The 24,153-nt window shown below is 43.1% G+C and overlaps 3 protein-coding genes across 6 annotated transcripts in view; 1 reads left to right on the plus strand and 2 right to left on the minus strand.

The window, feature by feature from the left end:
* The window catches only part of DZANK1 (double zinc ribbon and ankyrin repeat domains 1), a 51,448-nt gene extending 51,086 nt beyond the window's left edge, over positions 1-362 (minus strand). The window contains exon 1 of the mRNA XM_010836596.1: positions 269-362. The gene's annotated coding sequence lies outside the window, so the exon portion shown is untranslated. The remainder of the gene's footprint in view (positions 1-268) is intronic.
* A 243-nt stretch (positions 363-605) lies between these two features.
* POLR3F (polymerase (RNA) III (DNA directed) polypeptide F, 39 kDa) lies at positions 606-13,909 on the plus strand. 4 transcript variants are annotated; one of them, XM_010836324.1, is made up of 10 exons: positions 606-893; positions 2,209-2,326; positions 7,933-8,000; positions 8,350-8,370; positions 8,495-8,562; positions 9,877-9,989; positions 10,373-10,516; positions 10,745-10,852; positions 11,738-11,929; positions 13,052-13,909. In XM_010836324.1, exons 1-10 carry the CDS (start codon positions 832-834, stop codon positions 13,127-13,129), a joined length of 972 nt encoding a protein of 323 aa, XP_010834626.1. In that variant the 5' UTR covers positions 606-831; the 3' UTR covers positions 13,130-13,909. The 4 variants fall into 4 exon arrangements, with proteins under 4 accessions (XP_010834626.1, XP_010834627.1, XP_010834624.1 ...); XM_010836325.1 differs by lacking the exon at positions 8,350-8,370; XM_010836322.1 differs by lacking the exon at positions 10,745-10,852 and having other exon boundaries at positions 722-893.
* A 635-nt stretch (positions 13,910-14,544) lies between these two features.
* Positions 14,545-22,149, minus strand: RBBP9 (retinoblastoma binding protein 9). The gene is made up of 5 exons (XM_010836326.1): positions 22,005-22,149; positions 20,581-20,623; positions 19,740-19,845; positions 17,806-17,891; positions 14,545-17,447 (listed from the first exon to the last, which is right to left on the minus strand). Exons 1-5 carry the CDS (start codon positions 22,101-22,103, stop codon positions 17,221-17,223), a joined length of 561 nt encoding a protein of 186 aa, XP_010834628.1. The 5' UTR covers positions 22,104-22,149; the 3' UTR covers positions 14,545-17,220.
* Positions 22,150-24,153: the final 2,004 nt, after the last annotated feature.

A 24,153-nucleotide genomic window follows, 5' to 3' on the forward strand; every position in this document is an offset into this window, starting at 1 on the left:
TGACAGTGCGTAGGCCAGTGGGCCCCGAGCGAAGGGGATCCATCCGTAGACCGATCCGCTAGGCCCGACTGCGTCAACAGCATCCCCCACCCCGCCATCCCTCCATCCAGACTGCCCCTCACCGCCCGGTTCCGGAACCCCGTCTGGTCCCCGTCTCCGTCCTTCAGGTGCAGCCAAGGACACCGCCACGACTCGGCTGAAAGAAGGATGCCCTTTTCTCCCTCCCCCTCCCCCAGCCACCAGGACCCGATCGGGACCCCTTGGGTACCTCCGCAGCCCCCACCGAGGCAGCCCACCGCTCACCGCCCTTGGTCTTCTCCTTCACTGCGGCTGTACGGGGTTACCAAGACGCTGCGAGCCGCGCCCCGCCCACCGGGAGCTGGGCAGGTGATTGGCAGGAACCCGCTTCCTAGCAACTAGCTCCGCCCCTGCGGTTGGCCCGGAGACAGGCGGCCGCCGAGCGCTTCTTTCTTCAGGCCTAACCGTAGGCGTCCGAGAACTTGCCTTCACAGAGGTTGGAAAGCGCTACAAGGTGGCCTCCCAACTCAAAATGAGAACCAGGCTTGTTCGTGCGACAGTCTCTGATTTTCTGGAAATACCAGAACGAAATACCAGAATGAAAATATCAGAACAGCGCGCGCGAGCGTGAAGCGGCGCAGGCGCGACTTGGCCACCTCTAGGCGACCGGCAAAGAAGGACCGCCTGCGACCTGAGGAAGAAAGCCCCTTGCGCCCCCCGAGCGCTGTCTTTACCCGCGACTGGCTTCCCTCGGCTCGCAGTCCGGCCGCCCGGAGAGGTCTCTTCCCCCAAGGTCCCGGCACCTGCTCCCTCATGGCCGAGGTGAAGGTGAAGGTGCAGCCGCCCGACGCGGATCCGGTGGAAATCGAAAACAGGTAAATCGGGGAGTGAGGCTCGTTCCCCGCCTCTGGAGGCCCCCTTTCTCCCGGACCCTCTCCCGTCTCTGGAAGACGGCACTCTTAAGAAGTTCAGAGCGAGTCGGACAGTTGACGAGATTGTGTGGCCGGCCTTTCCTTGGGTCTGTCAGGGAAGCTGTCTACTCAGGCGCACCTTTCCTTAAAGTGATCCACGCCCAGAGTGAAGACTCGGCGTTTCTCCCCGGGAAAGTGTTAGTCGCTTGGTCGTGTCAGACTCCTTGCGACTCCATGGGGTACTGGTGTAAACACGTTCTGATCCAGGATCGCCCTTGTTACCAAGGAACTCCCGTGACGGAAGGTTTAACCAGACTTAGGGTGCAGTTTTCGATTATGAAGCAACAGACACCAAACGGTTTGAGCGCCATAATTAAGTGAAGGTTTTAGGGCACCCAACGCATCTTAACGCTTACCCAAAGCATCTCCCAAAGCATCTCCAATACTTTGGCCACCTAATGCGAAGACTGACTCTTTTGAAAAGACCCTGAAGCTGGGAAAGACTGAGGGCGAGAGGAGAAGGGGACGACGAGGATGAGATGGTTGGATGGCGTCACTGACTTAATGGACATGAGTTTGAGTAAACTCCGGGAGTTGGTGATGGACAGGGAGGTCTGGCGTGCTGCAGTCCATGGGGTCGCAGAGAGTCGGACACGACTGAGCGGGTGAAAACTGAACTGAAGCATCTTATAATTTTATATTCTCTACCGTGCACTGAAGTGTTTAGGTTACCACAGAATTTATAAAGACCCCAGCTTTTTTAAACTGTTATTAATAACACACATGATGATCCTGTGACAAGGTGAAACTTGAGGTTTATTTTTGTTTGTTAGGGATAATTCCAAAACCAGGTCCCAGTTGTGGTGAATTGTCCCTAAAGAAACTTTGACTTCCTTCCAGAAGTGTTTGATCTGCCTCCTGCTTACAGACTTGTGGCTACCCAAGGCACTGCCTCTTCACTTTGTCATACTTGTTGCATCTGAGAAAATTGAAGCCTCAGCTTTAATGTGTTTTTCTGTGTTTTCATTTGACTTTTGTCCTAATTTAAAGTTCGTATGAATAAGAAATGCTTCTCTTAAATACAATAAAAATGGAACTGTGTACTTCAAAAGCATCTTCCTCATTTTTAATGTGCTTTCATTCAGAACCATTGTAGAAACCCAGATTATCTGTCAAATGTGAAAAAAGGCACACTTCTAAACTGTTCTGCCTATATTTTCCCCCTACTGACTCTTGAACTAGGTAAAAACATGAATATCATTAATTCTTTTGTTCCTAGGATTATAGAATTATGTCACCAGTTCCCTCATGGAATCACAGACCAAGTAATTCAGAATGAAATGCCGCATATAGAAGCCCAACAGCGGGCAGTGGCCATCAATAGACTGTTGTCCATGGTAAGGTGAATCCAGCTAGTTCATGTAATTATTTATATGTTGTAATTGTCATTACTTTCTGTTATGTAGAATGAAACCATTCTCAAAAGTGTGGTAAGTTGTGACTGATAAGACTTCAAACCAGGAAACAGCTCAGACTCCCTAAACTAAGGAAAGAAGTAATATGCATTTTTACAAGACAAATAATTGTATTTTAACTGTTATATTTAGTAATTTGTCACTAAGGTACATACTGGCACACATGTACATATAGGCATAATCTGTTCCCACCTTCTGTTTGCTTCTTGCTGCTGCTGCTGCTAAGTTGCTTCAGTCGTGTCCGACTCTATGCGACCCCATAGACAGCAGCCCATCAGGCTCCCCCGTCCCTGGAATTCTCCAGGCAAGAACACTGGGGTGGGTTGCCATTTCCCTCTCCAATGCATGAAAGTGAAAAGTGAAATTGAAGTCGCTCAGTCATGTCCGACTCTTAGCAACTCCATGGACTGCAGCCTACCAGGCTCTTCCGTCCATGGGATTTTCCAGGCAAGAGTACTGGAGTGGGGTGCCATTGCCTTCTCCATCTTGCTGCTAGTAAAGACAAATATATAGTAAAGGCTTTGGATCAAATACATAAACTAGTATGAAGATTAAAAGACAAAAATGGAAATATTAATTATAACTACAATAAACAGCTAAGGGATAAACGTGATGATCGGGAAGAAATAGACAATTTCTGCAGACCAGATTGTAATTGTCTGATTACTAATTCAATTTTAGTAGTAAAATTGAATTATTAATCAAAGCCTCCCAGCAAAGAAAAGTCCAAGACTGGATAGCTTCACAGGGTAGTTCTATCAAACACATAAAGAAGAGCAAATACCTATCCTTATCAAACCATTGCAAAAATTTGAAAAGGAGGAAACACTCCCAAATTCATTCTACAAGGCCATCATTACTCTGATACCAAAATCAGACAAAGATAATAGTAAAAAAAGAAAATCAGAAGCCAGTGTCTCTGATGAATATACATGTAGAAATCCTCAACAAAATATTAGCGAACCACATTCAATGATATACAAAAAGAATCATACACCATGATAATGGAAATTATTATAAGAATGCAAAAATGGTTCAGTATGCACAAATCAGTCAGTATAATCCACCACATTAAAAGGAAGCTTAAAAGTCACATGATCATCTCAACAGATGCAGAAAAGACATTTGACAAAATTCAACATCCATTCATGATAAAAACTCATCAGAGTTGGTATAGAGAGAACATACTTCAACATAATAAAGACTGTTTCTGGCAAACCCACAGAGAAGATCATCTTCATTGGTGATAAGATGAAAACCTTTCCTCTAATATCTGGAAGATAGGAATTCCCTGGTAGTTCAGTAGTCAGGACTTGGCACTTCCACTGCCAGGAGCCAGGTTCAGTCCCTGGTTGGAGAACTAAGCGCCCACAAGCTGTGAGGCACGGCCAAAGAGAAAGAAAAAATCAGGAGGACGACAAGGAGGCCCATCTCACCACTTGTATTTAGCATAGTATTGGAAGTCGTAGCCACTGCAGTCAAATATGAAAAAGAAAGCATACAAATGGGAAGAAGTGAAACTGTCCTTACTTGCAGATGGCTTGATACTATATAAAGAAAATGCTAAAGTTTCAATCAAAAAAGCTATTAGAACTAATAAGTGAATGCAGTAAAGTTGCAAGATCAAGATTAATATACAGAAATCTGTTGCTTTCTTATATAGTGATAATGAACTATCAAAAAGAGGAAGCTAGAAAACAGTCTCTTTTAGAAGTAACATAAAAGGAGTAAAACAGCTAGAGACAAACTGGTGAAAGACCTAACTTTGAAAATTCTAAAACACTGATGAAGGAAATTGAAAATACTACAAAGTAATAGGAAGATATCCAATGGTCATGGACTGGAGGATTTAATATTGTTAAAATGTGCATATGACCCAAAGCAATCTACAGATCTAATGCAATCCCTATAAAAATGCCTAGGACACTTTTTACTGAACTAGAACAAATAATACAAAAATGCATGTGAAACAGAAAAGAGTCCAGATAGCCACAACAATCTTGAGAAAAAGAACAAAGCTGGAGGTATCATGCTCCCTGACTTCAGACCATACTACAGTATGGTTCTGACATAAAAAGAGACATATAGATCAGTGGAACAGAATAGAAAGCCCAGATATAAACCCATCCACTTAATGGTCAATTAATCTAAGACAAAGGAGGAAACAATGCATAATGGGGAAAAGAGTCTCTTCAACAAGTAGTGCTGGGCAAAATGGATAACCACATGTAAAAAAATGAAATTAGGACATTTTCTCACACCATATATAAAAACAAACTCCAAGATGGATTAAAGGCCTAACAGTGAGATCGGAAACTAAAACTAGAAGAAAACATAGGCAGAACATGCTCTGACAGAAACTGTAGCAGTATTTTTAGAGAAATGCAAATCAAAACAATAAGGTATTATCTGACACCTGTCAGAGTGGCTATCATGAAAAAGACCACAGACAACAAATGTTGGTGGCAGTGTGGAGTAAAGGGAATCCTTGTACACTGTAGGTGGTGGGATGTAAATTGGTACCACCACTATTGAAAGCAGTATGGAGGTTCCTCAAAAATACTAAAAATAGAACTACCATACAATCCAGCAGTTCTACTCCTGGGTATATATATCAATGAAAACAAAAAGACTAATTCAGAAAGGTATACACACCCAAATGTTCCTTGGTGGCACAGTGGGTAAAGCGTCTATCTGCCATGTGGGAGATCCGGGTTGGATCCCTGGGTTGGGAAGTTCCCCTGAAGAAGGAAGTGACAACCCACTCCAGTACTCTTGCCTGGGAAATTTCATGGACGGAGAAGCCTGGTAGGCTACAGTCCATGGGATAGCAAAGAGTTGCACACGTCTGAGCAACTTCAATTCTCAAATGTTCATAGAAACATTATTTACAATAACCAAATGTGGAAGCAACCTAACTGTCCCATCAACAGATGAGTGGGAAAAAACAAACAAAAACAGATGAGTGGATAAAGAAGATGTGGCATATAGATAGAGATATACACACACACATATACATACAATGAAATACTACTCAACTGTAAAAAAAAGAATGAAATTTGCCATTTGCAATAGCATTGATGGACCTGGAGGAGGGTATTAGTGAAATAAGTCAGAAAGACAAATACTATATGTTATCATTTATGCGTGGAATCTGTTGGGGATTTTTTCCCTGGGACTCGGAAGCGACGGACCTGAAAGAATGACACTCGGACAGTCTCTTGTAAGGACTGACAAGTTTATTTTTGTAGTCAAGTCTTTCTATAGAAGCAGGAACAAAGAGCTTAAAGTATACGGCCAGCAGAGCGCATACAGGGTTAACACATAATCAGTAAAAACATTTTAAGGACAGTGTGTTCTAGGTGACTCATGTGCTTATCCCATAACCCATTTTTTCGAGTAACATCTTTATTTATTATTAAATCTTGGCGCCGAGCATAACCAAAGGCAGGAGATGTTTTTGTCCACAGTACACAAAGCCGGGTACTTTTGGCCCTTCGCCATTTTCCCAAGGACTTTTTCTTAATATGGCTATTTTGTACTGCGCTTCCCAACAGAATCTAAAAAATAAACGAATATGTTAATAACAAAACAGCCTCACAGATACAGAGAACAAATTAGTGGTTACCAGTTGGAAGAGGGAAGTGAGCAGGGGCATAAGAGGTGAAACAGGATGTGTTGTACAACACAGGGAATATAGCCAACATGTTATAGTAACTTTAAGTGGAGTACAGTCTATAAAAACTTGAGATCACTATGTTGTACACCCGAAACTAATATAACATTACTTCAATTAAAAAAAAAAGCAGTGCATCAGATTGCTGAACCCTGTTCTAACCAAAAGAGAAGGAGTGTTGTGATTTCTAGTCGCTTCACCATGGTGAAGGTCTTCAGCTTCTGGAAGCATAGAGCAAGGGATGCTGGGAAGTATGGTGATAAATGTTTTTGTCCTCAGACTCCACTTTCAGCCTTTTTCTTTCTATCTGAAAATTATCCTCAGCAGTCACCTGTTGCCAGTCCTGCAGTGGGCAGTGGTGAAGCAACTCAAGAATTTTAAGCAAGGGAGTAATTGTTAATAAATCACTAGTGTTGCCGATTTTAGCTCTTAAAGTGAAAGTGAAAGTGAAGTCGCTCAGTCGTGTCCGACTCTTTGCGACCGGGTGGACTGTAGCCCACCAGGCTCCTCCGTCCGTGGGATTCTCCAGGCAGGAATACTGGAGTGGGTTGCCTTAAACTATCCTCAAATTCGTTCCCCTGTTTTCACTCCTCCCACCCCTGTATGTGTTCAGGCTCTTGGCTTCTTCTTGAACTGTTAGGTGCATCTTAACGGCCTTCCTCGCTGCGTGTGCCTCAGAGCAACCTGCTGTGTCTTAAAGGCAGTTCTGACCAAGTTACCCTCCCACCAGAAACCCTTCTCTCAGCTCTGGAGATTCAAGTCCAGACTCCAGGGTTTACCACTCTGAGCCCCTGCCTCCCCCACTGACCTCATCTCTCTGCACCCCCTGCCTCACAAGTTAGTTTTCACAGGGAACAGCTTGTTCTCTGTTCCCTGGCACGTCACGCTGTTCTGTGTCTCGGGCCTTTGCTCATTCTGTCTTCCCTGCTTAGAAGGCCCTTCCTCCTTTCCTCACACACTGACTCCTCATCCTAAGACTCAACTCCAGGCAGCACCCCTGAACCCACAGGCTGGGCCAAAGCGACTTTCCTGGGAGCCCATCCCCCCCTTCACTTGGCTCTGTCCTCACGCCACCCCAATGGTATTGAAATCAGCTGTGGAATTCTCTCTTGGAATTCATGTCTGTCCTCCCCACCCCAAAAATGTTCCCAGGACAGGTGTTCATTAAACGTTCACAAACTAAACAACTAAATGAAACTTCCAAATTGGGCTTTGTGGTTCAATTTTTTCCACTTAGGGGGCCGGGGGAGGGAGGGAAAGGACTGCTTTTCACCCATATACCAACCTGATTCCAAGTTACGGGTCTGCCCAGCCTTGATTCATGGGAACCTCTCTCAGTGATGCTTCCCTGAACTGCCAGGAGCCCAGTGGTACAGCCATCGGCATTCTCACAAGTTCAGACTCAAGGAAATGCAAGAGCATGGAATCATTGTGTCAAAATATTTTTGCATTAATAGCCTTTGTCTGAACTTTTTAAAGATGTTGTATTTTATTATATTTATATTTATTCAGTTTACTTGAATATGAATTTTTATTATTCTAAAGCTGCTTGTTTAAAGTTCTTATGCATTGATCTTATAACTAGGCTAGGATCTAACATGTAGGAAATTGTTATGTATTAATATTTGAGGAAATGGTGATATAAAGAGCTAAGTTTAAAAAATATACATATCACATGTGATATGTAGGGAAAATCTTAAGTACTCAAGGAAGGAACTGACAATTATACAAGGTAGGATATTTTAGTCTGTGTAAAATATTGAAGAGTGCATTAATGCTTGCCATTGGATTTGATATGTCTCCAAAATAGTTCACTGCTATTTTCTTTCTTTAAAAAAAAACAAAACTTTAGGGTCAATTGGATCTCTTAAGGAGCAATACAGGACTTCTGTATAGAATAAAGGATTCTCAGAATGCTGGGTAAGCACCTGATTTTTATTTTTAATATTGTAAAAGTAATATATGTTTGGGTGGGAAAGGCCAGTACAGAATTGCATCATGTAAACCTGGTCCTGCAAATCATCTTACCTCCCACAGGAGTTCCATTCCCCAGAGATAGTGACTCTAAATAATTTGGTATATATCCTTTCTTATAGGTATATATAAATATATATAGATTATTATATATTTATATACCATATATTTATATATAATCTCTTTTCTTTTTTTTTTTTTTTAACAAATTTGGATCATGCTATCCATACTGTTTTGCAACTTGTTTTTTTTCACTTACTGTATCTTGGACATCTTTTCATTCTGGTACATACAGCCCTGTCTCATTCTTTTTAAGGTAAGCCCTTTTGGTAAATAAGTCAATGTGATGACTTGTCTACTCATTCCTTTAAGTGATTGTATAGATGATTAGATTAGCCTGTACCTCTTTGCCTTTTTAATTCTGCTTTATTCCCCTGCAGTAAAATGAAAGGATCAGATAACCAAGAAAAACTAGTGTATCAGATCATAGAGGATGCAGGAAATAAAGGTAAGTTTTAGAGGAACAAGCAGAAAAAACATTGTCTCTCAGACCAGATATTAGGGACGGAGATCCTGGCTTCCCAGGGTGTAGAGTAGTCAGTTCAGTCTGCTGAACTTTGTGTTCAAAGGAGAAGAAAATATAACACACATACTCACACACGCATATGTATACATATTTATAATGTACATATGTTTGAAGGACACCCAAGAGTGATGCTGTTGTTGCCTCAAGGGAGGCAGGAACTAGATGGCCACGGGCGGAGATGGAAAGAAACTTCTGAATTCTGAACCATGTACATGTATTATCCGAAGCAAATAAATTAAAACTGAAGGGTTTTTTTATCCTCACTTTCTAAATTTTGGAAGCCTTCGTTTCTTCCTCTTATCTGTAAATTGTGGATCATAACATCTCTTTGGTTTTTGTAGGAAACCATGGGACACCTAGTGCCCCATGGCAGTGTCTGATGTAGCTCCCTCCACAGCTGTTCAGTTCCTCTCCTGTTGCCCTCAAAGAACGGGATCTAAATTGCTGTTATTACAATTTAAGACCTGTTTGAGTCATTGATATTAGCTTCAGCAATTATGATGTAACCTAAAATTGTACAATTTTTCTATGTGTTAGGAAGTTAAATTACATTTTAAAAATAAATATGAAGACAGCATTCTCTATTTAAAACAAAATCTTCCTATCTTATGCCTTTTTGTTGGGAAGAAAATACAGCAAAATATTTTTACATAAATTCCCTTTATACGTATAATACTTATTTCCTTCTTTGAAAGAAAAATCGTAGCTTTCTGCACAGGTTCTTAGTGACTGTAAGAACTGTAATCTTTCTGTTTTCCAAATATAGTGGACATACATACACATAGATGCTCTCTAAAGGTTTTTTTTTTTTAATTACTCTCCATTGAGGATGGCAACTGACCCTGACCCAAACTTAAGTTTGTTTTTCACAGTATACGATCTAAAGTGAAATTTTAGAAAAAAGAGGCTGGAATGTAGGAGGGCACGGAAAGGCCAATGTATGTTAATTCAATGACATCAAGATTTTCCTTCCTTTAGAAAAATGTCCCTTATCATATGATTTTTAAAAGGTACCATGCTAGCATTCCAAGAAATTTCCAGTTAGAAAATGGAACATACAACTTTTTTGCATATTTTTGTTACTTTATCTGAGATTCTTACCTGTGCGTCATTTTTCCTATAGCAATGCTCCAGGATTATATACATATTTTGCTAGATTTACAATGAGATATAAGCAATGGGAAAAGAAACACAAATCCTATAGTATTAAACTTATCTTACTTTACTTTCTTACAGGAATATGGAGCAGAGATATCCGATACAAAAGCAACTTGCCATTAACAGAAATTAACAAAATTCTAAAGAATTTGGAAAGTAAAAAGCTTATCAAAGCCGTTAAGTCTGTGGCAGTGAGTAACAGTCTCTTTTCTTCTCTTGAATGTTCACTGTACATATATTGCTCCAAGGATATTTCAGGTGTTTATCGTTCTTTCGGCTATGTCATGATTTAAAACAACTGATCAAAAAACATTTTCAAAATTGTAGCTCACATTGGACCATTTGGAGATGCTGCTTTAGTCCATTAGCTATAACAGATGTACTCTGATAATGTCGGGTGTTAATAGGGGAAGCCAAGCACAAGGCGACTTGGTATGTTGTCCTGTAGTCCCAGTAATTCTGTAAATCCCACACTGGTGTGAAATATAAAGTTTTGGGGTTTTTAAGTCTTAGTTTTGGAAAACTGCTTTGTTACCTTTTAACCGTCTGCTGTGTGTGTGGTTTTTTCCCCTAGGCCTCAAAAAAGAAGGTGTATATGCTCTATAACCTGCAGCCAGACCGCTCTGTGACAGGTGGGGCCTGGTACAGTGACCAGGATTTTGAATCTGAATTTGTGGAGGTGCTTAACCAACAGTGTTTTAAATTCCTACAAACCAAGGTGAGCTATAACTGAGGAAACATCCCTCCAAGTGGTTTTTCTTTTTTTTTTTTAAGTTTTTTCATAAGGAATGTTTAATCATACATATTGTATCTTATAGGAATTGAAAATACTGAAATTGGTCCTTTTTCCTAAACAAAATAGGTCCTGTTGTTGATTACCCTCTATAGAAATTGTGTTCAGAAGGTACTGGTATTCTTCATGAAATTTATATTTCTACCCTAATAGGCAGAAACCGCACGAGAAAGCAAACAGAATCCAATGATACAAAGAAATAGTTCATTTGCTTCATCACATGAAGTGTGGAAGTATATCTGTGAATTGGGAATCAGTAAGGTCAGAGCCCAGTCTCTAATTTTCATCTTATTTTTAAAAACTTTTGCTTCATTGTAGGGATATGGTTTACACTGTATTCTAAACACATCTGGCCCAGACCCTCTTCTCAGGTGATATCTGTGTATGTTCTACAGAATCCGCAAAATGTAGAACCCACTGTCCTAAGCCAGGCAGGCAAAGGCAGTCCTGGCCGTGAGGCACTTTCTGAACTGTATGTCCTTGAGCTTGGGCTCCAGAGCAGCAGGGTGGAAGCCTGGCCATGCATTTCACTACCAGATGCAAAAGTCTGTTCTGACAAGTTCTTGACTCTCCTGGGGACATTTCAACATATGTGCCAAACATCCGTCATTAGTATCGGTTGTCATTTATTGGTAGCTTCCTACTTAGGAGATGTAAGTGGCACTGTCAGCACATTCTTTGGAAGATCTGTACATATGGACACTGTGCTTAATTGCCCCTCACCATCAGAGAAGATGCTGAAGTGGCTGCTTGGACAAGTCATTTTCATTTCTGCTCTCCAGTTCTCTTTTATTTAAAAAAAACAGCACAGGAATTTGGACTATTTGCTGTCTAAAGTACCTTTCTGCTTAAGCATTTTTATAAATCTCCATCAGATTCTTGCTAAAGAAATGTGACAAGTCTAGATCCTCCTAGGAGGGCGAAGACATCAGCAGGTATCAAGCTCAGCAGTGAGCTCAGTGCTCTATCCCTGGAATCTGAGTGGTCTACTCTCACTCAGGCCATTGTTCAACTTCTTTGTGATTTCAGTTACTGTAGCACAATCCTTCCCCACTTCATCAAGAATTGTAACCTTTTACTGTTATCAGCACCCTCCAGAAGGATGACTCCTTGTTTTGAGTCCTTTCTAACATACTGCTTTTGTAGGTGGAGCTGTCCATGGAGGACATAGAGACCATCTTGAATACACTCATTTATGATGGGAAAGTAGAGATGACGATCATTGCTGCCAAAGAGGGCACCGTTGGCAGTGTGGACGGACACATGAAACTCTACCGGGCGGTCAGTCCCATCATCCCGCCCACAGGCTTGGTCCGGGCACCCTGCGGACTCTGCCCAGTGAGTTAAAATGGCTTCTTTTTCTACTTTACTGCCTGCGACTGCAGATGCCACCTAACTTAACGTACCAGCAAGAGCTGCTGAAAGCACCATGTAACCTTGATGACAGACCTTTAGTGAGCATGTCATCACCTTACATTCTTCCCTATAATAACCACCTTAAGGAAATTGGTTTTCTGCTCTTGATCCCAAAATGCACAATTCTTTTCTTAACCTTTTATTTTTTATTGGGGTATAGCCGATTAACCATGTGATAGTTTTAGATGCACAGCAGAGTGATTCAGCCATACTTACTCATGTATCTATTCTCCTCCAAACTCCCCTTCCATCCAGGCTGCCACATACTTTGAGCATACATTGAGAGTTCCCTGCAAAATGCAGTTTTTGCTGAGGGCTAACCATTTCACCTAAGTAGGGAGGGTAATGGGGTTTGGTGAGAACCTGCTGTGGGCCAGACATGTTTTTGAAAATGTCTGTGGTCTCATAATCCTCCTGCACCCTTAGAGCTAGTGGTATTAGTGTGAGGGGACTTAGGGCAAGGAAGATTGAGAGCATTCAGCTGAGACTTGACAACCAGGCCTCACACCCGGAGGTGACATGTTCTCCCTTGTAGCACGCCCACACTCGTCATTTGTTCGTTCCCACCCATGCTGCAGGCTCTGTCCCTGCTCTTGTGGTGTGTATATTCTCGGACTGCCTGTCTGCTTTCTATTGTCTACAGCTCATGCCCTGGTTTCAACTCCCAGAAAAAAGGCTGCTCTGTTGGGAATTCTATTTAGCACTTTCACAAAAAGGAAGGTGACTAAATATGAAACACTTGATTAGTTAAGATTAAGTCATTTGTGTGTACAGATCTCCGATCCTGGACCGTTGCCTGCCTTCTGCCCAGTGGACAGGTAGACTAGTCAGCTTAGTGCTGTGGCAACCATGATCAGAGCAGGACTTCTTCCAGGACCTAACCTTTCACTTTGAAAGTTTTGTTTTTAATATTGCTTTAAATAAATGCTTGAAATATTGGATATTTTGTTAGAATTTTTAGTTTTAGTTGATATTTAAGACATTACCTATAATATACTAATTTTAAAACTTGAGTTTGAATGTAACCTTTTTTCTTTTCTAAAGGTTTTTGATGACTGCCATGAAGGTGGTGAGATTTCACCATCTAACTGTATTTACATGACAGAGTGGCTCGAATTTTAATAGAGAACTATGAACTTTGCTGACGTTTTGCAAATGAAGTTACTTCAGGAGCAAATAATTTAATTCATGATGGAACATCACACTCCCTTGACAGCATTCAAGGTACAGACTTGCTGCTACAGAAAAATATTTTTTTTTAATCTATGAAGACTAAATTTATATTGATAGTGTAGTCAGCAGGGTATGAAACAGATAATAAGGTTAGTGGAGAAATCCATTCTTCAGTAAGTAAAATACTTAGAACCTCTGGAAGACCACCTGTTGGAACTTTCGAGATTTCTGATGATTCACAAGAAAAGAAGCCAGCGAGTCAGTATTCGCCAAGGACTGTGATAATGGTCAGAACTTTAAAATGCCTGTTTTAAAGGTGTTTATCAAGGTCTTCATTGGGAATTTTTTACATATGGCTCAGTGTCACCATTTCTGTTTTCTCCACGGTTTCATTGAGAAGAAACGAAAAGTGGGGAAGGAGGAATAGCAGGGGAGGACGCAGACTTGGAGCATGAGGTGGGAGACAGCAGAGCATCCCTTTCCACACACTACTGATGCCTTTTTATGTCAGAAATGTTCTTTCTGAGGATTACATTGGTGTACTTACCTCAAACCCAAACGGTGACTGTTGTCAAGGACATGTTTTCAGTGCATAAATGTTCATTGTTCTCATCCTAAAGGGAATATCTTCCCTGGCTCTTTGTTGTTAAAGTCTGTGGCTCAATTGTATTATTTGCTAGAATTTTCCCCTAGATTCTTATTTAACTAAAATTAAAACTAAAAATAATCCATTGCCTTCCATTCCTTTTGGGGGGGGAAGGGAGTATCATTCTTCTTTCCTTATCCTATCTTCAATTTGTTTCCATATATAACAGGTCTGAACTAAGCAAGAAGTTGTTATAACTGTCCTCAGTTTCAATAGCACTTTCAGTTCCAATCCTTAGGTGAACAGAAAACAATAGGTCACTTCATGTTTTGTTGCACAGAATTCAGCTATAGGGCTTTTTAGGATCTCAGCTGTCGTACTTTCACTTTGTGGCACCACTTAAAGGTTTCTGTGTCCAGGTCAAAAGCCAGGGGCCAAGGGAAAGGAAAGTTACTCCTGGGGCCTGGGTTCAAACCTCAGTTTGAAGAACCATCACAAAGGGTTATTTTGAGATAAATAGTAAAATAAAACTCAGCTCAGTAACCAGTTTGTAAGAACCATATAAATTCTGTGGTGAGCTCTATAGAATTAGCATTTGATGACACTGGTGTTTGAAACAGAGATCATTTCAATTATTGGGTATGTTTTAGATCCAGAAGGGTCTGGGAGCCAGAAACTACAGAGGGCTTCGGTTCCCCTGAGAGTGGACTGGTAGGATGAGTATCTGCCTCCCCTGGGACCTGGCCTGTCAGAGTCAGAAGTAGAAAGAAGGAACCAGTTTGCGTTTTAAATACAGATTTTTTTTTTTTTTTAATACAGATTTTGTACTATATATTGAGGGCCAGAGATTGTTTAAAGTTGACAGTCTGTGGCTAAACCATAAGTATTCCTTACCTACCAGACTAAAGAGTCCCTTTAAACTTTTTCCCCTTAGCCTGTTTTTCATTCTGAATATTAAGAAGGGAAGAGGTGATTTAAAAATACAGCACCTCTGATGTTGGTTACATGGATATTTATAGGAGTAAGTTCTGACGAGAACAAACTGTGGGGCTCTAGGCTCACAACACCACAAAGTCCAACTGGACGTGAAGTCCTACTCCTCACAGCTGATCTCCGTTTAGTGTACGGCATTTTGCTCACCTGAACACAGATATTCCCTGGAGTCTGTCAAGGCCTGTCTCTGCTTTATACTGATCTGTACGTACAGAGTCAAACAGAGAATCATGAAAGGCCACGATCTGATAGTTTTCATGAATAGTTCATGTGGGATTCTGTCATGTAACTTCTCTGATCTCGGTTTGGTGATGAGTAAGTTTTATAGGGCGGTAATTTTTATCGTGATCAACTAAGCAAACCATTCAAAAGTAACTCAGTGGAGTCACTTAGACTGTGTTGGTGGGTGAGGGAAGAATGTATCATGTGCTCTAGCACAGCGCTGTCCAGGGGAACCTTCTCTCAGGATGGAGATGCTCTGTATCTTTGTCCAGCAAGGCAGCCACTAGTCACCCATGATGGCAGAGCACCTGCACTGTGGCTTCCATGAGTGAAGAACTGCACGTTGTCTTGCTGGCTCCCCGAGGCTACTGGCTGCCATGCTGAGTGGCACAGCTGGACTGCCATATGGCTCCAAACTCGTTACTTTTATAGGAAAGAAGAATAGCGAAGTTAATTATTTTTCAATTGTATGTATTTGTTTTTTTCTACAGAGTACAACAAAGTATTATGGACTGTTATTTGTATAAGTTTTTACTTTTAAGAAAGGACTGCAGAAAACAAGAAAGAACATATATAGAACAATTACTACTGCCAAATAATTCAAACAGAATCGAACTTTGATTACAGGCTTAGTCATATCAGTGCTACACAATCTCTCTTAAGAAAATTATTCAACTGATTTATCTACTTTGCTTTTCACTAACTCATCAGATTTATTTTTAGTTATAAAAGACACATTCAGCCCAGCAAACTCAGAACATTCCCAGCTATAGAAAGTAAACAAGAGATGTCCACCACACCATACCTAGCAAGATTCCCAGCCCCCTAAGGTAGTTACTGCTGAAAGCTTAGAGACTGTCTCCTGACTTTTTAAAAGCACATTTAGAAATCAAGACTCTTCAGCTTCAAATGATAGCTTTGAATCTTCATGAGGTGTAAATGGTGGGAATTCACATTACTGAAGCAAATGTCAGGTGTGAATTTACTGGAAAGTGTTTGAGGCAATACTTAGGGATCATCATAGCCAAAAAACATTGGAAAATGAGAAAGGGTTTTTTGAGGGAGTGTGATTAGAAGAAAAATCATGGAATGATGCTAAAAGAGATCTCAAGGCCCATGGAAACTGAAAGGTGGAGCATTTTACAGAACAAAACTTGAGGCGTGGAAAGATCATTTTTTAAAATATTTAAGACTGTAACAGAATCCAAATTGTTCCATGACTTTGTCCTTTGACATAATATCTGTTTCTCAGGCTTTTCTCAGGCTTTTCTCAGGCTTTACAGAGAACCATTTACAGCACCTGGCTAAGGGAATACCTAAGGCAGAGGTCACACAGGGGTGGCCTGAACTTTGTGTCTCACAGTGTTTGTAAATTTATTTACACTGTAGTTGCCAGCTAACATAACCCATATGTCTGTGGACTGAACATAATTCATGTACATATGGATTATATACATATATATATATACACACACACACACAATAGTCCCTAAATTTAAAACCCACTGTATAAATTTGATTGAAAAATCAGAAAGATTGGCAATATCTTGGCAAAAATTCCCACATGGCAACAGGGCCCAGGAGTTCTCCCTGTTCATTGCCCGGTTGGCCTCAGTGGTCTGGCCCGATCCTTGCTGATCCAGTCAGCTCTTCTTATGTTCACCACCTGCCCCTGCACACCCCTGCCTCCACCTCCTTATGTGTCACTCTCGACGTGTTTGAGGGTGAGGGGTCAGGTGTCAAAGGGGAAGGACTTGGTCTGGGTTAACATCTGGGGTCAGCTCCCAACTGAAGAGCGTTCAGAGCTCTTCACCAACGCTGGGCCTTCAGTCATGTTTTCTTTCCCCGAAAACAAAAGTTTTATGTCAGAGAGCAGTGCAGCTCCTTCATCGTAACATGAAACCTGTTTTAATCTGAACTGGGGGGGTCAGGAAACCTAGGTTTTGTTTCTGTCTTACTCTTACTCACTTTGGACAGGTAAGGGTGGTTAAGCTGTCCCCTGTCCCTTTCCAAGTGGGAAAAAGAATATTTTAGGTCATAGCAATTTGAGGAGATGTAGATTCTGTTGAGAACAAAAATGCTGTTTGAAAACTGAAACGTGTTTTTTTAGGTATTTTGGGCCTTAATTGGATCTGTTTTATGTGTCAGTATTCACGTGATAATAGAGATTGTCGACTATTAATAATCTGATAGTTGCCCTCCTCCCATGTTGGTATGCAGATAGCAGGAGCCATCCTGTCTACGCTGGTACTTTCAGCATGGACCCGACTGCACTAACCAGTTCATGAAACTCCGTGTTCTGGAAATGGCCGCGGTCAGTGAATTTGTACAATTTGGCTTCCAGCCTGTCGGCCACTTCTTGTTGTTCCTTCCAAGGAAGGAAAGGGTCATCAGTGGAGCCAAACTGCACAATGTGAGGGCAGTTGGCTTTGATCTTCTCCCACTGCCAGGGCCGGCTGAAGTAGCCTGTGAGAAAAACACCGAGCATCTCAGTGCCGTGGACCATTTCCACTCTAGCTGCTCTAGTGAAGACCACAGCAGGGACATGAAGAATCTGAACCCCACTGTGAGTTTGCCGATCTGTAGGGCTTGATACTGTGGCTACTGGTGAAGAGGGAAGGTGTGGTTCGGGGGCTCAGTTCTAGATTGTGGATTACAAGCTGGTCCACCGCTCTAAGTGCCTACCTTATATCTAGATGGGTGGTGAGTATTTCTCATGTGCGATTAAACGTCTTGTTAGCCTGTCAGAAGACAGTGCTGTTTTATCATGGAGCCCCTTGACTACAGGAGGGGCTCTCCCCGGGGTCTCTGCTTTCAGACTTACCGCTTGCACGCTCGTTCGCATCCCCCAGGTCAGATGTGTACGCAGCCACTAACACGATAGCATACACCCGGTGGGTCTCGGCGTACCTGGAGAGACAGGAATGACGTAGCTTATGTCTAGTGTTAAATGTAATTCCCAGAAAGGCAGTAAGCCACCCAAAATCACTTGACTCAGCCTACAGAAAGCACATGGTGCAGGCTGCTGAGCTTGGTATGAAAAAGAGCAAGCAAACTGCAGGAGAACTAGGAGCCCAGCAGGCAACTGCCTCACCTGGGCTACCTGAGCTTCTACTCAGTTCTCAAAGTAGTGCAGGCCTCGCCTGGAATAAGCATAACAAGGGTAATCATTCATCTCGATGTGTGGGTGCATCCACCTTCAGCCTGCACTGGCTTTACCTTTTGGTTAACGCGCAGTTTCCCTGGCTCGGCCCCAGAGCATCTGTTCAGAGGACTGAGAGCGAGGCCCAGGAATCAGCACTCTAAGGCATAACACCTCCCCAGCCCAGGTGACGGGAGCGGGTGGTCTGTGTCCTACTGCAGAACCTTGCCTCTCACACGATGCTGCACTCTGTGCTGTTACTCGTTTGCATTGTGTCACATCTGTTTCCCCCCCAGCAGGTCTGGGCCTTCTTGCTGTTTCTGGCCCTGTTCCCTCAAACAGTGCCCAGCAAGCAGACGCTCAGCTGACGGTGTAGGTAGTTCCCTTACTGAGCAGAGACTGGGGTCAGGAAGGGGCTCCTGCCTTTAAAGAAGGCACATGGTTATTAGCAGCGGCCTGAGAAAAATTCAGCTGGCCTTGAGTTGGTACAGATTTTGGCATAAAGTGATTTCTTCATTTTCCAGACAACCCATTGCAGCTTGTGAACACTACGCCTACCACGATTCTGCAGGTCCACATCAGAAAGCATTCTTGTAGCTTCAACAGGTGTGGCTTACAGGTTATGGGACCTGGCAAGATTTCTCTGACAAACAATTCATGTGACATCCTGAGAGACTGAGTAGGACAAGAGGCCACATAAAACAATAATCCTTTGTCATCCAGCCTCACAAATGAGGAAACCCAACCCTAACAGGCTATTCAGCCAGCTCTGTCCTTACTCTAGGCCTTAGAAGCCTGCAGGGTGACGTTCTAATAGGGCAGCAGGGATGTGCCCGTGAACCCCAAGGACTGGGGGTGGGGCTGGTTGACAGCTTCCACCTTTCCATAGGGATTTACTGAGCACCTACCATATGCCAGACACTCCCCCAGGCTGGGGATTCGGTGTCAGAATAACAAAGTCCCACCTAATGGAGTTTACATTTGAGTGGCAGGAGACAGACAAGAAATGAATAGGATGTCAGATGATAAAAAGTGCTATAGATAATAAGGGGCATCACAGATATAAAGGGAGTAAGATTCAGTGAGGTGAGGTGAGGTTGCTGTTTCACAGGGAGTGATTCCAGAAGGCCTCACTGGAAGGTGACGTGGAGCAGAGACTTAAGAGAGAAGAAGGCCACACAGGTTGTCTCGGGACTAAGTCCAGGTAGGACGATGGCCAGCACGGGCCTGAGGAAGGCGTGTGCTCAGAGTTTTCAAGGACTGCGGTGAGGTCTATAAGCCAGGCAGGGGGCAGCTATGGGGAGATGGCAGAGATGACATGGGTGGTGGTGGTGTTCAAGGCCGAGATATTCTTCTGGGGGGGTCAGGAGCTGCTGGGGTTTGGAGGCACTCTTGTTTTAAAAGGATCACTGTATCCGTGTCTGAGTGAATTACATTTCTTTAATCCACTAACCAAACGAGGAAGAAATTAGGACAGATCATATTACCACTTCTGAGGGCAGCACTGTTTCCTCTGCAGTGGAAACTTAAGACATGCACCAGCTATTTCCCAGGCAAGCACGGCTGCAGCCCATGGCAGGGGCGGGGGAAGGGGTGACATTCAACAGGGACCGAACCTCATGGCTGCGATGGCCCCAGAGCTGTGGCCAATGATGATGGTCTCCTCGTCACAGTGCAGCTCCGTCTCCATGAAGGGCAGCCAGATGCTCTCTCGGGCTGTGACTGCGGTTCAGGGGAAAGGAAGAGTCTGTCACTCAACAGGGGCAGTCTTAGCTCAGTCCTGCCCACCCTTCTAACACAGGATTGCTCAGTAAACTACAGGACCCCAACAGGGGATGGGGCTTTTTTCATGGAGCCAAAGTTTCCTGTGTTGCTGTTGGAAAGACTCAAATCTGTAGTTTGGGTAAATAATTTTGTTTTTATTTTTTTACCATGTTCTTGTAAGGAAATACTAAAGAAAAAATACAACTCTGAAGTTTTAATGTAAACTTTTCAACTGAAAAACAGAAATCCTGTTGACAACATTGTCTCTCAAGTTGACGTCCACATATACTCTTTCTTTCCAAGAAGGAAATTCCTGAGACAAGTCACAGACATGCTCAGAACAAAAGTGGCAAAGTTACATTTTCTATTATTAGGATCTCATAGAGATGCTATAACTTTTGTCATATCTCTGCCTGAAATGAAAAACCTATGAATTCTGCCTGAAAATATTTGATTATAGAAGGGAAAATCAAGTTGCTTACAAAGTTGAAAATTAAGTTTTACCAACCCTGGGTGCTCTTCTTGCTCCTCCTAGAACTTTCTATCACATCTTTTGGTTTGTAGCCTCCTCCCCTCAAATACTTGCCATCATTCATCCTGAGGTATGTATTCCCTTCGGCTTCTCTACCAGAAAATGGCAAGATTGAAACCCAACAAGAGTGGGCTTTTTAAAGATACATTTAAAAAACTTACTTGGGTCAGGCATGTTTTTAGACAAACACTGGAAACCAGGTATCTACAATATGAGGGGGAAAGAAAAAACTATTATAAGGCACTTAGTTACAACTAGTAATGGCTAATAAGAAATGAGACACCTGATATGAGCTTTATCAATTCAGTAAGTATTTGCTTCTATTATGAAATGAAGTGGATTAAATGGTATAGGATTAAATATGAACAAACAGTCCCTCCTCATGAACTGCCACCTGTCAGTAGTTCTCTATCCAGCCAGCTCTGCAGATCTCTATATGTGCATCTACAAATCTCCATTTATCACCACCAGTGTATATGTAGACAGAGGGCTCCAGACCTGGAGCCAATCCAACTATGCTCCAGGGAATAGGTAAGATGTGCACAAAGCTGGTACAGAGAGTGGGAGATCCCATCCTCCTGGACAGCTTTTCTAGCTCCATCGTGGCTCTCAGCCATAAGCCTGAGATTTTATTCTAGACCTGCTCTGCTGCTGCTGCTAAGTTGCTTCAGTCGTGTCCGACTCTGTGCGACCCCATAGACAGCAGGCCACCAGGCTACCCCGTCCCTGGAATTCTCCAGGCAAGAACACTGGAGTGGGTTGGCAACTCAGGAAACAGTCATTACCTAATTACAGAAGAGGGTTTAAAAAAAAAATTCAATCTGCAGAAGACAACACAGATGCCATTGTTATAAAACTCACAAAGAAGCCAAATTTACCAAGGTATTGTTTAAAGCATACATATGGACGTTGAAAAGCACATTTTTTTCAGAGTGGACTGAATTTAAAAACAGACAGGCTTCCCTGGTGGCCCAGAAGGTAAAGCGTTAGCCTACAATGTGGGAGACCTGGGTTCTATTCCTGGCTGGGGAAGATCCCCTGAAGAAGGAAATAGCAACCCACTCCAGTACGCTTGCCTGGAATATTCCATGGATGGAGGAGCCTGGTGGACTAAAGTCCATGGGATCGCAGAGTTGGACACGACTGAACAACTTCACTGATTCACTGGCTTAGAGGGCAGGGAAATGGGATGGAGGGACATACAGGTGGCTCTGAAGGTATTGGGAAGGTTCTAGATTTCGGCTTGGTGACAGGACTCTCAGGTATTGATTACATCGTGCTTCAGGATGAACACACGTGTTACGTACATCCTTTGTATATATCAACATTATGAATTAAAAGAGAGCAGAGGAGACAGGTAAATTATCTGAACCTGCAGGAGATACGGGGAGTGGGCGTTCTCTAGTTTCTAGAGGTGAAGCTAGGACTCTAGCCTCAGAGAAGCCCTCCAGCCTGCTTCACCAGCCCGATTTCCAGCCCTCCTTGCAGAGTCTAAGACAGGGCGGCAGGGCTTTGCAAGGGGTGGGAGCGGAGGGCCCTGCGACGCCAGGCCGACCCTCCCAGCGCAGGTCGGCGCGGCTCCTACCTGCTCCAGCTCCCTCTTCACCCAGCCGTACCACCCGTGGGTGGCCACATCCTCGCCCCCATTCCCCGGGATGATCACTGCCTTGCATGGAGCCGCCATGTGTGCAGCAGACCTATGGTGCTCAGGAGCCTGATCAACCGGGGAGCCTGCCCCGTGGCATTCTGGGAATTGTAGTTCCGGGGTGGAAAGCGCGTATTCCTGTGAGCTGCTGGTCCACCTGCTCCACTGGAAGCACGGGCAAATCTTGAGGGGTTCCAGCAGATGTAAACCACTAGTGCTCTCATCCCCCCAACCCCCCTTATTTGGAACAGAATGTGGTATTCCGAGAATGTGTTATCTCTTACCTAAAATTACTAATATTTCTATAGAAAATGTGTTTTCATTTCCTAAAAGCAGAACACAACCCGTTTTATTAGTTGCAGATTCCTGATTTCAAAATGGTTCTTAGTAGAATAGTCAGTATCAGCCAATAACAGTCAATAGCAGCAGGGGAATGGGGGGGAAAAAAAGAATTAGAACTCAAAGCCTAGTTATTTAAAAAAAAAAAAAAAAGCTTTGCTGAAACCCTTTGGGGAGTTCTGGGTTTTGGGGGGGGGCGTGAGCCACTCATTACCTTGAATGGCCTTCAATAAACCTTTCTCTACTCCAGGCTCTGATGTTTCGATATTGTTTGGCCTAACTGTGTATCAAGCATATTAACTTGTGTTCACTAGCCTGTCTAGGGGCATGTATATCCAAAACACTTAATGTTTCATCCTGGGTTTTGTATTGAATTCTTCTCAGGGTGTATGGTATGTCAGAGGCTCTAGTGCCTCATGACTGATCCCTGTAGAAATGGATAGCAGACAACATTCTTTGTTTTATATTCTGTTCATGTCTATGTCTTCATGGCTGTAACCAAGAAAGGTCTTGGGACATCCCTGGTGTTTCAGTGGGTAAGAGCCCACCTGCCAATGCACGGGACATAGGCTCAATCCCTGGCTCAAGAAGATTCCATGTGGCACGGAGAAATGAGCCAGTGCACCACAACTACTGTGCCTGTGCTCTAGAGTCTGCCAGCCCCAACTGCTGAAGCCCATGCACCTAGAGCCTGTGCTCTGCAACAAGAGAACCCACTGCAACTGAGAAGCCTGTGCGCAACAACTACAGAATAGCCCACATTCATTGCAACTAGAGAAAGCCCAGGCACAGCATGAAGACCCAGTGGAACCAAAATTGAAAGAAATAAATACATATTTTGAAAAAGAAAGGTCTTCACCTTTTGTTGTGAGTGAAATGGTTTACTAACTTTAGAGACAAATTCAGTTCAGTTCAGTTCAGTCGCTCAGTCGTATCCGACTCTTTGTGACCCCATGAATCGCAGCACGCCAGGCCTCCCTGTCCATCACCAACTCCCGGAGTTCACTCAGAGTCACGTCCATCGAGTCAGTGATGCCATCCAGCCATCTCATCCTCTGTCGTCCCCTTCTCCTCCTGCCCCCAATCCCTCCCAGCATCACAGTCTTTTCCAATGAGTCAACTCTTCGCATGAGGTGGCCAAAGTACTGGAGTTTCAGCTTTAGCATCATTCCTTCCAAAGAAATCCCAGGGCTGATCTCCTTCACAATGGACTGGTTGGATCTCCTTGCAGTCCAAGGGACTCTCAAGAGTCTTCTTCAACACCACAGTTCAAAAGCATCAATTCTTTAGCGCTCAGCTTTCTTCACAGTCCAACTCTCACATCCATACATGACCACTGGAAAAACCACAGCCTTGACTAGACGGACCTTTGTTGGCAAAGTAATGTCTCTGTTTTTCAATATGCTATCGAGGTTGGTCATAACTTTCCTTCCAAGGAGTAAGCATCTTTTAATTTCATGTCTGCAGTCACCATCTGCAGTGACTTTGGAGCCCCCAAAAATAAAGTCTGTCACTGTTTCCACTGTTTCCCCATCTATTTCCCATGAAGTGATGGGACCAGATGCCATGATCTTTGTTTTCTGAATGTTGAGCTTTAAGCCAACTTTTCCACTCTCCTCTTTCACTTTCATCAAGAGGCTTTTTAGTTCCTCTTCACTTTTTGCCATAAGGGTGGTGTCATCTGCATATCTGAGGTTATTGATATTTCTCCTGGCAATCTTGATTCCAGCTTGTGCTTCCTCCAGCCCAG

Source organism: Bison bison, unplaced genomic scaffold (assembly GCF_000754665.1).
Source record: "Bison bison bison isolate TAMUID 2011002044 unplaced genomic scaffold, Bison_UMD1.0 scf7180017864063, whole genome shotgun sequence".
Lineage (NCBI taxonomy): Eukaryota > Metazoa > Chordata > Mammalia > Artiodactyla > Bovidae > Bison > Bison bison.

Bases quoted from the DNA above. Each gene is read 5' to 3' on its own strand.
- POLR3F (XM_010836324.1), top strand. From the start codon at position 832: ATGGCCGAGGTGAAGGTGAAGGTGCAGCCGCCCGACGCGGATCCGGTG. The intron at 894-2,208 runs GTAAATCGGGGA...TTTTGTTCCTAG, and splicing joins CCGGTGGAAATCGAAAACAG to GATTATAGAATTATGTCACC. The intron at 2,327-7,932 runs GTAAGGTGAATC...ACAAAACTTTAG, and splicing joins TCAATAGACTGTTGTCCATG to GGTCAATTGGATCTCTTAAG.
- RBBP9 (XM_010836326.1), bottom strand. From the start codon at position 22,103: ATGGCGGCTCCATGCAAGGCAGTGATCATCCCGGGGAATGGGGGCGAG. The intron at 20,624-22,004 runs GTAGGAGCCGCG...CTCATATTGTAG, and splicing joins TGAAGAGGGAGCTGGAGCAG to ATACCTGGTTTCCAGTGTTT. The intron at 17,892-19,739 runs GTTCGGTCCCTG...CTGTCTCTCCAG, and splicing joins GGGGCCATCGCAGCCATGAG to GTACGCCGAGACCCACCGGG.